Source organism: Limulus polyphemus, unplaced genomic scaffold (genome assembly GCF_000517525.1).
Source record: "Limulus polyphemus unplaced genomic scaffold, Limulus_polyphemus-2.1.2 Scaffold5873, whole genome shotgun sequence".
In the NCBI taxonomy this organism is placed as follows: Eukaryota; Metazoa; Arthropoda; class Merostomata; order Xiphosura; family Limulidae; genus Limulus; species Limulus polyphemus.
Genome location: NW_013671483.1, coordinates 1,238 through 15,937, shown reverse-complemented (window position 1 = coordinate 15,937; position 14,700 = coordinate 1,238). Strand labels below are relative to the sequence as shown.

Sequence of the window (14,700 nt, the reverse complement as noted above, 5' to 3'; positions counted from 1 at the left end):
GTTTTAAAAAAAAAAAAAAAAAAAACTATTCTTAATTAGTTAATGATTATTCTTTACTTCTATATTCATTCTATATGATCAATTGCAGAGATAGAAGTAGCCATCTGGGGGATATTATTTATACAGAATAATTGACATTACAAATATTGTCATTGAAAGATTGTTTATCAAGTTTTATTAACTGAAGGTATGTCACAATGTTAACCATGAACCTTGGAGAACACCTTTTATTACTTGTATTAGTATCAGAATATCGGTACCCAAAGAAGTTTCTCTTATGTTATCATTATTTCTTTCAGATGCAGGCACCTGTTGGCACATGATCATTACATAGCATATCATTACACTTCTATTAGACACACACTGAACTTCTATTGATAATAACTTACAAGTTTCATACTTATATTTTCTGCAATCATCTAGGTTAAGCTTAAAATTATAGTATATGATATAACTCGGTCACATGATATTAATTATTCAAGGTGTTTATTGTTTGTTAGCTTGAGATGTAGTGTTATGTTAATAAGTGTAAACATATGACATTAACATATGCTGGGCTGAGGTAAACAAATACTTAACTGCCCAGTTAATAGAAAAGTTAAAAATTAACAATTTTCATTACTATCATTTCTGCAGGTATTTCCATGTCAGTTTTTAATCTCCCGGTACCTGATTGGATTTGCTTCTCATGGGTGAATGTCATTTGTCCCATATTTATGAAATGTCTTGTGTATTTCTTTATTTTTTTTTACCTTTTTCTTTATCATTATTTGCAAATAAACAGTTACCAGGATTACTTGTTATTGTCATTATTGAAATAGTTGAGGCTATTGTCAATTACCTCGTCACACCAAGGTGTGGAATAAAATCATCATATTGTCTTTCTGGGGTCACTAATGACACATAAGTAATTATTATATGCTGGAAAAAAGATTATTAAATTGTTCCTTCACTTATGTAAGCTTATGTTGCCTTAAACACAAATTTCATCATACAACATCTTGTTCTCACATCAGTTTTTTCTTTAGCAAATATATAATGAATATTTTCACTTGTAAATTGAAGTCCACTGTACATGTAAATTCATCTCACCTGAATTAAGGGTTCTATGTCATGGGATGGAATGTTCCTTCCCAAATCAGCAACAGCAACTAATGCCTAAAAAAAAATCACATACAGAAAATCACAAAAAAAACTTCCAAAATTATTTTTTATTATACTGAGGGAAACTTTTTTTTTATTTACATAGCACCTAAAAATACAAGGATGAGAATAGGCAAAGGAAGAAAAAAGTCTGAAATATTTTGAGTCAAATGCTGCCTTATGCCGGACTTCACTTTATCATGCCATTCATCTTTATGTGTAAATAAATTGCTTCCAGGTTTACTTGATGTGTCATTATTCAGCTAGTTGAAGCTGTTGTAGAAGATCTAGCAGCCATATTATACTTATAAAACAAGATCGTCAGAAGTATTACAAGTGAGGCCTAACTAATGATTTGTATAGATGACAGTTACCTATTTTGACTTAGGAATATTGCTAATATTTCTCTTGTAAAAATGGAAATAATGAAAACATTTAAAAACTCAGCCATCACTGTCTTCAACAAAAACCTTGCCATCAGCATACTTCAAGGACCCAATTCTAGGATTTTGTTTACCTTTAACATACTTATAAAAACATCTTAGCCTTAACAATTAGCTTTTTTTTTCACCTATTATTTCCTATAGTTCTGTAAGTCTTACATTCTATCCATGAATTTAAACTTTCTTAAAGTTATGGGACTTATCCCTGATTTTCTCTTTTATGTCTTCAGTAAGCCAATCAAGTTTGAGCTTTCCTGTTATCATTTTCCTCTTTTTTTAGGAACATGCCTACTGCCTCTTGAGTTAAAATAAATTCTTTTTTAAATATTTCCCAATCTGTCCCACATCAACCTTTAATTCATTATCCCAATTCATTAATTATAAATCATGTCTCATGGCCTTAAAATTAGCTTTCTCAAAATTAGGAGCTAAAACCTAATTTCTTTTTAATCTCAGTGTACATCAAAACATCAAACTTAGTGTACATGTAATTATGCAGTGCTTGCTTCCCAAATATTTCCCTACTTCAAATCTTATAATCATATCCTCCTTAGTGGTTAACAATAAATCTAAAATGGCATCCTTCCGGTTGGCTCTCTGGCGATTTGGTATAGAAAACTATCCTAATTGACATCAAGAAATCTCTCTCTCACTAGTTGGTACCATACAACCCAGTCAGCATGTTTAAAATTAAGTTTCATATAATTATTACATTAAATTCCTTGTTAAAAGCAACCTTAATGTCATGATACAATTTCTCATTTACTCCTTCTTTCTGATCAGGTGACAATTTCCACTTAAAAACTTTACTCCCTTGAAACACCTGATTTAAAGTTTCATTTTTATGGATTATCATTTTTAATTCTAACAAGCTGCAGCCTATCATACCCCCTCTCTTAGAAAGCATTTCACTGTATTATAACTTGTGTGAAGTTTCACGATAATTCCTATTACTAATATTATTCACATCTAACAAAGTTCCAGTATATTCCATGATATCAAAGCATTTCATTTCAACTAGAGCCCTGAACTCATTTATTTTGTTCCTAATATTCCTAACTTGGATCACACATTTTATATAGACATGAATCCCTTCAATTATGCATGAGTGAAGAAAAAGATCTTGGCATAATTGTGTATAAATCACTCAAACCATGGAGGCAGTGCTTGCTGATAGTAGACATGCTAACAAAATTTTCAGGTGTATATGTAGACATACTGATCACAAATCAAAAAATGTAACTACCTCTTTATACATAATATACAAACCACTATTTATACTTCTATATTAAAATGAGTTCAGAAGAGAGCTGCTATTAGTGTCATTCAAGGGACTGAAGGGTTAGCTTATGGAGCTATGTTAAGAACTCTCTTATTTTCTTCAGAAAAGAGGTGATCTTATTGATGTTTACCACATTATCTGTGGAATTGATATAATAATGGATTCTGGATTTATTTATGTGATATATACTCAAAAGGTAACAGGAAAAGAGGACACAACTTTAAGATTTGGAAAAAACAGGCTAAACTTCAGTTAAGACAGTTATATTTTTCTAACAGGGTAATTGGCTTATGAATGAGTTCATCAGTAGTAATGGAAGACCAGCCTTTACAGTAGGTTTTAGATCAATGATTTCCTGAAAAATAAAAGTCAGAATTATATTTTACTTTCCTCAAAGGTGGGTATACAAACTATTACAGCCTTGAAAAACCAAATGTACTGTGTTGTCCATGTTATTTTAGGCTTGAGAAAAGAGTAAAATGACATCTTATTAGTGTTTATAGATTATCCAGGGGGTTCAGTAAGATAAAGGCCTCTGATTCTTTTGGTGATTCTGAAGATAATATGATAAAAGGGCAAGGTTAAGATTTGTAAAATGAAGGTCAGGCTTCAGTTAAGACAGTTTTTCAAACAAGATGCTAAGATTATGGAGAAGTTTCTGTCAGCTGTTATGGATGCCAAAATGTTATAATAAAACTTTGAATTTATGCATTTTACTTCTCATACTTACAATATCTGGATACTTATATTTGAGCCTATACCTATAATAGGATTTTTTAAACAAATTCTGACAGTAATAGTAGTAAGTAGAGTTGGGCAATTAATGGATTTTGATAATTGATTATTTGCCCAACTCATTATTTGATTACATTTAACAGCTCGATTACTTTCACAGAAAATAATATAGGGATCTCCATTATACATTGTGATGTATTCATGAAAAGTGGGATGTACGTCTGAAACTACGTTAAGAAATGTATTATGGGGATGCATTCCTGAAAAATTTTGGTCCACTCTTGAATAACTTTTAAAGGGTGTAACATGGCTTTTTTAACTACAGTGTACTACAAAAAACATGCATGTAAGAATGTTAAAGAACTAAACAGTTTAGTGCCAAAGTTAATTGTTTTCTTCTTTTCATTCAAGGAATACTTTACTATCACTGGGTGACTGCTTTGGAGCCATGTTGGAAAGCTGGAAACAAGGTTTTTCTACAGCAAAAAATAAAAACAATGTGCTTAGACAATAGCACAAGAAAACAACGTGTTTACATCCTCTGCTGTCTTGGCTAGTAGAAATTGTATTACACTCCACCCAGTAAGCTAGTCTGACATTGGCAGGCTCTAGTAATGGAACACAGGAATGTTGCTTCATACACATATTGGTAGTACAGTACTGTACAGTAACTGGTGAGCACTATGCCTGGTAAAGTAGTTCGACAATGTTTTAACACTCTAGTAAGGAAACAAGGCAACACTGTTTCAAAAATATTGATAGTAATTGGTAAACACTATACCTGGAAAAATAATTTACGATATTGGATCACTCTAGTAATGAAACAAAGGTTAACATTTTCCTAAACTGAAAATGTATTTCCAATAATACTTACTTCTGCTGACACTATAGCTATTTCCTGATCTCCAGGGTTTCCACTCTTTGCCCATCTAAGCATTGAAAACACTTGCTCCAGTCTTTTATACCCCACTCAAATGTCCTTGGCAAATTCTAATTTACAAAATTCTCCATCAACTTCAATGCACCCTTTATCTAGTACTGTACGTAAGCACCTCATTCAGATAATGTAATCACTTTTTCGATACATAAACCAGCTTTTATTGGGGAGGTAGGGCAAAAGAGTGTCAGTGGAGGTAAATATTATTGGAAATACATTTTCAGTTTAGGAAAATGTTAACTTCCAAAACATACTTACCTCCGCTGACACTATAGCTAGAATCCCACATTAAGAAGGCAGAGGGGCCAGTGCAGGAATGAACCATACAGAAAGCATTTGTATAGAACAGGAGTGTACCAAGATAAAGATGGTACAAGATTGGGTGAACCGCACCACATCCAGAACAGGCATGCTCTTCACCAGAAACTCAGTTCCTATATCAAAGGTGAAATAGAATATAAGTAATCTTCAGTATAGGTAACCAGATAGTCGAGGTTCTACAACTCGGGGTTGGAATTAAGGGGTCATGGTACCTATATCCCATGTTGGTGGCTAGGGCTACTGGACTGCAATATTTTATATATTTTTAATTGGATCCCAAATTGTGGCCATAGAGTGATGCATTTTGCACCACTGGAATCACGACGAGAAAGTAAGCAACACCAAAGAGGACAAAATTTCTCTTCCACCTGAAGAAGTCCAAAAGGCACACCCCAGGCTTGGAATGATGAGATCATGTATGCCATACTCAACCAAAGGAACAAAACTCATCTGGTCTTGAATTATGAACATTCATCCTTACTCTCCAACCAAATGGACAAGGAGTACTCTGCTTGCCCCTGGAATTATGGAGAAGACGTGGAACCTGTGCTCAACCAAGGACATAGAATGGGACCACATTGTGTTTGGAATTATGAGGAGATAGTGGACCAACATTGATCAAAAAGAAGGGCCATGCACTCCCCCAACTGGATAGCTTCGTGTAAAATCTGGACAGGAATTATGAGTAGACTCCTGCGAAGGCTGGTGCCACTCCTACTGACATCTGGGAAAAACATCCAGGAACCTGAGTAGGATGGCCCCCAACTTCACCCTCATCTCCAAGAGTGGAGGAACACATTTTAACACTCTGGAGGAAAATCCTCTGTCTGCCACTCCAGCAACTGGAAACTGGGGTAGTAAGGACTTCCAAGCTCCACCAGTACAGTTCCCTACATTTTTAAAAACAAACTGACCCCGATTTATTCAACCTGAAGATACACAGGGATGGGCAGGTTCCCCTTTGGCTTTACTCATGATAGTCCATGATAAAAAGGTAATAGCATCCAGTAAGTGCCTAGATGGTCTGTAGTAAGTATAGTGAAAGTGGTTGCTAGTGTAGAATCAAAAAAAGAGATAGCATACCTGCCTGGTCAACACTAGCCACAGAGTGGGATCCAGTGAAAAATAAAAAGGACCCTGAAAATAAAAAAGTATATGATTGAGGAAATACTCACCCCTGTTTAAAATCTAACAGATGTGGTTAAAATAACTACTGGGGGTAGTCGAAAACCCTCAGATGAGAAAACTGCCAAATCATATAAATAATGAGATAGGAAAGTATTAGGAGTAGTCCACATACCAACCTGCACAATGTCTTCCAGAGGGCAATTAAACCGGGCAGCTAATGAAATAGAGATATGACAAATCTGGTGAGAAGTGACATGCAAAAGATTCCTCTCCTGTAACAATAATCCGTTAGAAGCAATGTGAATCAACTTACAAAGCCACCATGTTAGAGTAATGGGAGATAAGTCATGGGAAATAAAAGGATTCCAATGAATGAACAATCAATTCCTACTATCTCGAAAAGAGTTAGTATGAGCCACATAACAAATGATCAGGATTGGAGTGTATATAAAGGTGAGAAATGGCTGGAAAATGTAAAGCAGGATAAATGTGAAATGATAAAGAGTCCAATGCACATGGATTGCAAACAACTCCGACCGATGATGTCCACAAACCAACAACAACAACAAATATAATCTAAGAGAAAGGTGAAACAAAGACATTGAAGGGAGGATGAGACAATGCATGTAAAACAACTGTGAAATCCGAGTTCGGTAATTAAAAAGGTCATTTGGGTTGAAGAATATGAAAAGATTTGAGTAGACCTTTAAAGTACTGAGGATTCAAAAATCTTTCGAAATTTAGAATACCAAAAAAATAGTGGATAAGGATGCCTTATACAAAGCTACTGTAGAAGCAAGATGCCTCTCAAATACCAAAGTCAGAAAACAGGATATGGTAGATACTTTAGGATGAAGAGGGTTTAAATTCCTTTTAATACACCAGTGATGATAAGTATTCCATTTCCATTGATAAATGACAGTGGTTGGCCTATGGAGAGATTTAGGTAAATACAGAGAAACCTTAGAAGTTAAACCCTTAAGTCAAAGGACCGCATAACTTCCAAGCATGAAAACTGAGTTTCCGAACATCTGAATGGAGAATGTTTGATCAAGGTTGTCTCAACAGAGGCTACCAGTGTGGAAGAGGTAGATGTGGACATTCCTGCAGATATCGAAGAAGCAGAAATCATGTTTGAGTTGGCCAATATGGTGAAACTAAGAGAACTCGACAGGGAGTGGAACAACCAACAGTCAGAACCCGGGACAATAGCTGAATTGGGGGAAAGTCATACAGATCCAAAACCTGTCCAATCCTGACTGAATGCTTCTACTGCCAATGCCTGAGGATGAGGTATCGGAGACCAAAACAACTGCAGTTGAGAATTCCAATGAGTTGCAAAGGCAACGATCATTGGAGACCCAAACTGAGAGCAAATCCACTAAAAAACCTCATGATGTAGCATCCATTCCATAGGAAGAATCCAGTTGGGTTGAGACAAGTGATCTGCAATTAAATTCATCACTCCTGGAACATGACATGCTAAAAGATTGATATGATGAGCACGAGCCCAGTAGAGATGATCCAAGGTACGAAAACAAAGGTCTTGAGAATGTGTGCCTCCTTGACAAGAAATCTGAGAACCCACCATGGAATTGTCAGAATGTATCATAACAACTTTTACTCTCAAAAGAGACAGACCTTGAACCATAGCCGGTGTACTGCAAGAAGTTCCAGAATGTTGATATGAAGGGTAGACTTGTCTTCTGTCCAAATACCCTAGAACTCCTGACCTTGAATATAAGCTTCCCATCCCTGAAGAGATGCATCTGTGAACAGATGGATCTCGGGACAAGGTGGTGGAATGGTTACTTCAATAGTAATGTTGTTTCGATCCAACCACCATTCACAATCTACGATGTTGCTCCTGAGTAATGAGACAGGATGATCCAAAGGGTCAAAATGTGTGATCTATTGGTTACACAGTGACCAATGAAGAGACCTCATATGTGCTTGTCCCAAAGAAATGAGAGGTTCGAGGAATGCCAATATCCCCAAAAGAGAGAAAACCATCTGCACAGTAGCAGAAGGAGACAAAACTAAAAGCTTGACGGCTCTTTCCATGGCTTATAACCTGATAGGAGTTGGTTGAGCTCAACTCAAGTGAGCATTGAAAAACACACCCAGATGGAGGAGATATTGCATCAGTGATTGAATAGATTTCTCCAGTCTGATAAGAAAGCCTGCTTTTGTGGCTTCTGAAAGGAGAATCTGTGTGTTGTTCTGCTAATAAGACGGAATGGTGCCAGAAGGAGCCAGTCGTCCATATAACAATGTGTGCACAGACCCAAAGAATGCAGATGATGAGAAAAACCTTGTACAACTCTGCAGAAGAAATTAGGTGCTAATGCAAGACCAAAACGTAGAGCCCTGAATTGCAGGACCTGACCCTTGTGCACAAATCTGAGAAACCTATGGGATTATGGAGATAAGCATTGGTAACATCGAACTTGGTCAACCAGAGCCCTAGGGCAAAGTGCCATTGTACATTGAGAAAAGATTCCATAGTAAAGTGAGGAGGATTTAAAAATTGGTTGAGTCGAGACAGATGGATGATTAGACACCAATCTCCTGTCTTCTTGGGTAGTAACTGGTAAATGCAACATACGGGGACCCACTGAACTAATTTCAATCAGTGGAATATTTTCCTGAGTTCTAACAAATTAATTAAGATGAACAACCTTGAATTAATTGAAAATAATAATAATAAATCAGTATTTAATTTCTGTAGTGCATACTGGTATATAGAAGACATTTTAATACCAGAAATAAATGGCATTATAACACCAAATTGTACTGTCAGTTACAGTTTGGTTTTAGTTGAATGTTCCTGAAGAAGCTATAAAGCAAAATGTTGAGTGTCTAATTATATAAAAACAACAATTTGGTGTTTTTAGGCAATTTATTTCTAGTGTTAAGAAAATAAATCAGAAAGGCAATATTATGATTACTTGAATAGTTCAAATAATAAAAAACAGTAATAAATGCAAACAATAATTTAGATCAATTACTTATTTCCATCACATTAATCAACTTAATCTTAATTTTTATAATGGGATTATTTTACATAACTAATCAATGTAACCAGTACTCATAGGTAATCAATTATATAACATTTGAGTTAATTGTCCATCTCTCGTAATTAAACCAAATGCTTGTAACCCATCTTAATCCTTCATCAACCCTTCAAGCAATACTTCGACCTACAGCTCTGCACTACTTAAGTTATACTAATAAAGTCTCCTTAACAACTAGATTAACAGCCTCTACAAAATAAATAAACCTTCAATGCCTTTCCTACAAATGTATTCACTCAAACATTTTTCCTCTCTAACAAACTGTAATTTATGTAAAACAATTGTACACTAACCTAATTTAGACATGATGCTGAACTTGATTACAAGTTTCTGTATCATAACAAAGACATGGATTTATTATAGGAAGAGAACAAACAGGCATCTCCAGGTCAATTATTAATCCACTATATGGAATTAAACAACATATTATGATAAACACAAATTGTGAAAAATTCTAAGCCCATCTTCACACTCACATGTGTCACACATAAACAACAGAGCTTTAATTGACATAAGAAAAAAAAAATCTGGGATCTCCAAGGTCATTTACTCAATAGAGGACGTCAAACCCATTAGCTCCAAAATTATCTGAAAAACAATAATACTGGAAAATTACTGATACTTCCAAAGCCATCTTTACATTTTTGTGTAACACATGAACAACAGAGCTTTAAATAAGTTTAATACAAGGAGGAAAAACTGGGGTCTGAAGGGTCATTTACCCAATATGTACAAGAAAATAGGAGTTCTTAAAACTTTGTTGCACTTCTGAAGCCACCCTGAAATTCACACACTAACAGAGCTTTAATACAATAATAATGAGGGTCTCCCAGATCATTTGGTCACTACAGTGCATAAAACCTAGAAACTCCAGTATTTGCAAGTAAATAAAAATTTTGAAAAATTACTTGCACTTATTATGCCAATTTCAAATTAACAAATGTCAGAGTCAAACAACAGGGTATTAACATGTGTGTGTGACATGGCCATCAAACCTCATTATCTCAAAGTTGTTCTGAAAAATTACACTTCCACCGAAACAGTAAATGGCTCATAAGTCCTCAGTTTAATTTCTTCTTCTGATATTAAAACCCTGTTGTTTCTCTAAGAAATTTGCAAATTTAAGGATAGCTTTTCAGGAGCAAGTGTTGTTTCAAAACTTTTGTTTTCCATCCCAACAAATATTACAATTAGAAGTTGTAGGTTTTACATTTCCTAGTTGGTAAATGCATCTGGAGACCCTCTATACTTCTTATAATTATATTAATTTATTTAAATAAAGCCATGTTATTCGCCTGTAAGTATTGGAGTTTAAGTGTGACTTCAAGAGTAATTTTTGGTTTCCAACATATTGTAGCTTCAAGTTTTATGCCCTTGAGGGGGTAAATGACCCTACACACCCTTAATTGTTTCTTATCATACACATTATTGATTTTCTGGGACATCTGTGAATTTGACGATCCTAAGAAATTACGAGTAACCGTTTGAAATTTGTTTTTCGATACTTCCTAGTGATTTTAATTTTAAGTTTTACACACCCTTGTGGTAAACGACTCTGAAGACACTTTTTTGTATTCTTTTTATTATAAATCCATATTTTGATACAATTTTAAAAATGTACTGAATGTTTTTTCCCCATTTTGCTTTCCATACTCATAATATTTTTCAATAAAAAACTAGAACCAATAACCTAGTTCAGTCGGTTAAAAAATACTGTACTTAATTTCTTCTTTTAACTTTTTTTTTTAATATAACGGATAAGATACTCACTAGTTCCTGAAAAACTTCTGGTTTAAAATCATCGTCAAACATTTTCACTTCAGCAATTAAATAACAGAAGAAAGCGTATAAAATACAAATGCAAGACTAACTGTAACATTGACACTCCACTAAACATACTACAACCATTGTGGTTGACGACGAACTTTCAGTTTCAGTAAAACCTGTGACGTTTGAAACGATATACTATTGGCCACTCTTATCTGCACGCCGCAACGAATTTTCCTACTCGAGTTGGATAAATCACAATGGCTCTTCTACATTCCATTTTAAAAGACAAAAACTATCGAAAATAGAAAATATTAAATGCAAAAATTAAATATTTTTTCCCCCAAATATCAATAACTCGTTATTTTGTAAGGAACTACTGTTTTTTTACCTATTTTTCTTGATGCCGTCTGATTTTAATAATACTGTTCTGTTTCTTTGAAGTTGAACACAAAGCTATACAATGGGCTATCTATACTGTGCTCACAATGGGATCGAATTCTGGTTTCTAGCGTTGTAAGTCCGCAGACATGCCGCTGTGCCACTGGGGGCCGACGGGTTGTGATCTGGCCGTCTAGCCCATTATAGATATGTAACGAAACAGGAATATTGACCTCACAGTTACGTTTTTTGCAATCATTTATGTAACAATAAAAATATTAAACTCATGTATATTGTCCTCTTGTTTAATTTTTATTTATAATTTATCATTTTAGATAACTTTTTAGAATTATAATACATTCTCTATTTTATGAAGAATTGTGCTAGAAAGGAATCCATCAAGAGAGGACTCAAATTAAAAGTTCAAACTTTGTTGGAGTACACTAGTTGTTAATGGAATTATATAGATTAAAAGTACAAGATTATTAACTACCGAGACTGCATATGCTAATCAACCGACGAGACATGTTTAGATTTAGACGCATGATGTTTAAAGGTGACAGTAAATCCGATTAATATACAAAAACAGCTGTGTAGTAGTTTGTAGTTAACCATAAAGCTATACAAAGAGCTATCTAGCCGGTTTCTAGCGTTGTAAGTCTGCAAGCTTTGTGACATTATCTTTATATGCTTGCGACCATGGACGACGTGTGAGCGTTGAAATCAGGAGTAAGTGAGCATAGTCTTCAGAAAGTTTCTTTTTTCCTATTGGAGTTTAACCTTGCTTCCCCGTAACATATTTTATTGACGAATACTTCAAGTGGGCACATGACTCCGACGCGTGTCTTGTGCTCGTGAGTTATACATATACACTAATTTTCAAGGTAGATTTAAACTTTATTTAATTATAATATTATAAAATCCCAAAATGTCGTGTCATCGTTGTATAAACAATTAAAACGTATTACTGCATGTAAAAAAAAACACGTTACTATTTTTTCTTCAAGCCATCATCTGTTAAACTAGACATACAAAAAAAAACCAACAATATTCTAGGAATGTGTTTTTCTCTGATATAATAGCTTTAAATGATTCAATTTTTTCAGTACCTATAATCAGTTGCATACTGATTAATAATACTTTCGCACATAATTAACTACAGTATTCTGGGAAACTATATTTTAACAATTATTATTTCTTTACTTTGCTTGGAATTAAGCACAAAGCTACACATTGGGCTATCTGTGCTCTGCCCACCACGGGTATAGAAAGCCGGTTTCTAGCGTCGTAAGTCCGCAGACCTACCGCTGTGCCACTGGGGGCTCTTTATTTTTTGTAGTTCTTTACAAAGCATAGTGGGCCTAGTATGGAGGTTAGGTCGCTCGACGTGCAATCCATGGTACGCGGGTTCGAATACTGTCACTGAATATACTCGCTCTTTCAACCATGGAGGCTTACTATATGAGGGTGAATCCCACTTTTTTTAATTGGTAAAGAGTAGCCCAAGGGTTATCGAGTACTGATTTGGACTAGCTGCTTTCCCTCTAGTTACTCACTTTTAAAATAAATAGCCCTCATGTATCTTTGCGTAAAATTCAATAATAAACAAACAATACACTGCAATATGTAGTCTGCTGATTGAGTGTAGGAGATTTATGCAGTGGTTGTCCTCAAACTTTTCCGTTCTCATTTCACTTTGGCAAGACAAAAGACCCACGGATTAACACTTATGTTATTGGTGGGAACTTTGGTAGTTTAAATCGATTGACATAACTTTGTATTTAAGTGTACTGTTTCAATGAATTTAGGAAAACTCCTAAGGTTGTTTCCCTCCACTGTAATCGCAGCTTGGCATATTATTTCTGTGTAGTTCTACCCATAGAAAATACCACAGACTTTCTTATAATTTCATTTGTGTAGGCATTAGAACTGCACCCATAGGTTTAATAAGTAGTAGTGTAAATTGTGTTAGTTTATAATACGAATTATTTCTTTATTACTGTTCGGTAAAATCCAAGTAGGTACTTGGATTCTGCCAAAGGTTAATTCTACTATTTTAACTTGAAGATACTCTCTTTTATATGCTAATCTAGATTACAGTGGGAAGAACACACACTAACAGGAGTATTTTTGTTCAATAGTCTTCGTTGCTCTAGCTAGTCACACTTTTCCATTTTTTACACATACACCACCATCATCACTTGTTCTTTTATAATTTGTAGTGTTACACTGAACTGTATTACAGAGTATTATCGTTCATGTTGTAAGTTGTGGAGATTTTCATTAAACATTTGCATTCAGTATGAAATGTGTTTCAGTCTCATTCTTTGTGCCCCAACTATTGCAAATGAAGATCTGGAAACCTCCAGTTTTTGCAGGTCCAGAATTCTCTGCTTTGCTAGATATCCTCAACATACCACAAATGCATATAAATTTGACACCTCATAGACTCGGAGTTTCTTATTCACAACTGAATTACAGTGCACCTAGATGTGTTAATGTGGAGTTTTTCAAAGTCCTAGACAGTGTACACTCCTCTGTGATATAGTTCAGTCATGTATTGTAACTTTCTGTATTGAACAGTTGTGTTTCTCCTAAGTATATCTCTTTGAATATTGTGTGTATTTTGTAAAGGCAGTCAGTCTTAAAATTAAAATATTTGGTATTGACTTTGTTTATCTACATCTACATTATTTAACTGCACTTTTCTAGCAATATAACAACAATGTGATAACATACCACATACATGCATGATGAAACTAATTTAAGAATATTCTGATTTTATTAAACTAATCTATGCCTAGGTCAGTTACGTTTAACACTTTGTAACAAGCACTTTGAAAGAATCTATGAAGTAATACATTGAATAAATTATTTCAATTTTCTATATAGTCTCCTTTTTTTATAACAAAGCCACATTGAGCTATCCTCTGTGTCTACCACGAGGAATCAAACCCCAGGTTTTAACATTGTAAGTTCATAAACTTACTGCTGTCCAATTGATCTGTTTGTTCAGACATAAAAAATTATAAAACTTTATTAGTTTAACAAAAGGTTGATAATACCATGTTTTTTTGTTTACTTTTGAGAGTGTGTGGCTTCAAGAACAGTATTTACTGTATACTGTTCTCTTTGAAAGCACAATAAACAACAAATACTAAATCTTGAAAAATAATTAAAATGATAAAAATAAATAAGAAACACAAATAACTGATAACAGTTTAATACAAGTAAATCAGAAGGAATAACTCTGAAGGCAGAATAAATAGTAATAACATAACTCCAGGAAAACCTATTGTTCAAGAAAGACACTATGTCAAACATGTGAAAATCCAGAACTAAAAAAGGTTTATGTTACAATTAAAATCCCTATACTAGAATGTAGTAAGTAATAATGGAATCTCGTAATCTGAAGGTTGTAAATAAACAAATTAAAAAATATGAGAAATAAAAATAAATCAGAAGAAAAAATAACAAATACAAATA

The 14,700-nt window shown here is 34.3% G+C and overlaps 1 protein-coding gene across 1 annotated transcript in view; it reads right to left on the bottom strand.

Annotated features, from left to right (window-relative positions):
- LOC106473090 (COMM domain-containing protein 6-like) overlaps nt 1–11,043 on the bottom strand; it is a 37,476-nt gene extending 26,433 nt beyond the window's left edge. The window contains exons 1-2 of the mRNA XM_013933770.2: nt 10,837–11,043; nt 1,093–1,158 (exon numbers count right to left, since the gene is read on the bottom strand). Of these exons, the coding sequence (XP_013789224.1) occupies nt 1,093–1,158; nt 10,837–10,878 (108 nt within the window). The 5' untranslated portion in view covers nt 10,879–11,043. The remainder of the gene's footprint in view (nt 1–1,092; nt 1,159–10,836) is intronic.
- Nucleotides 11,044–14,700: the final 3,657 nt, after the last annotated feature.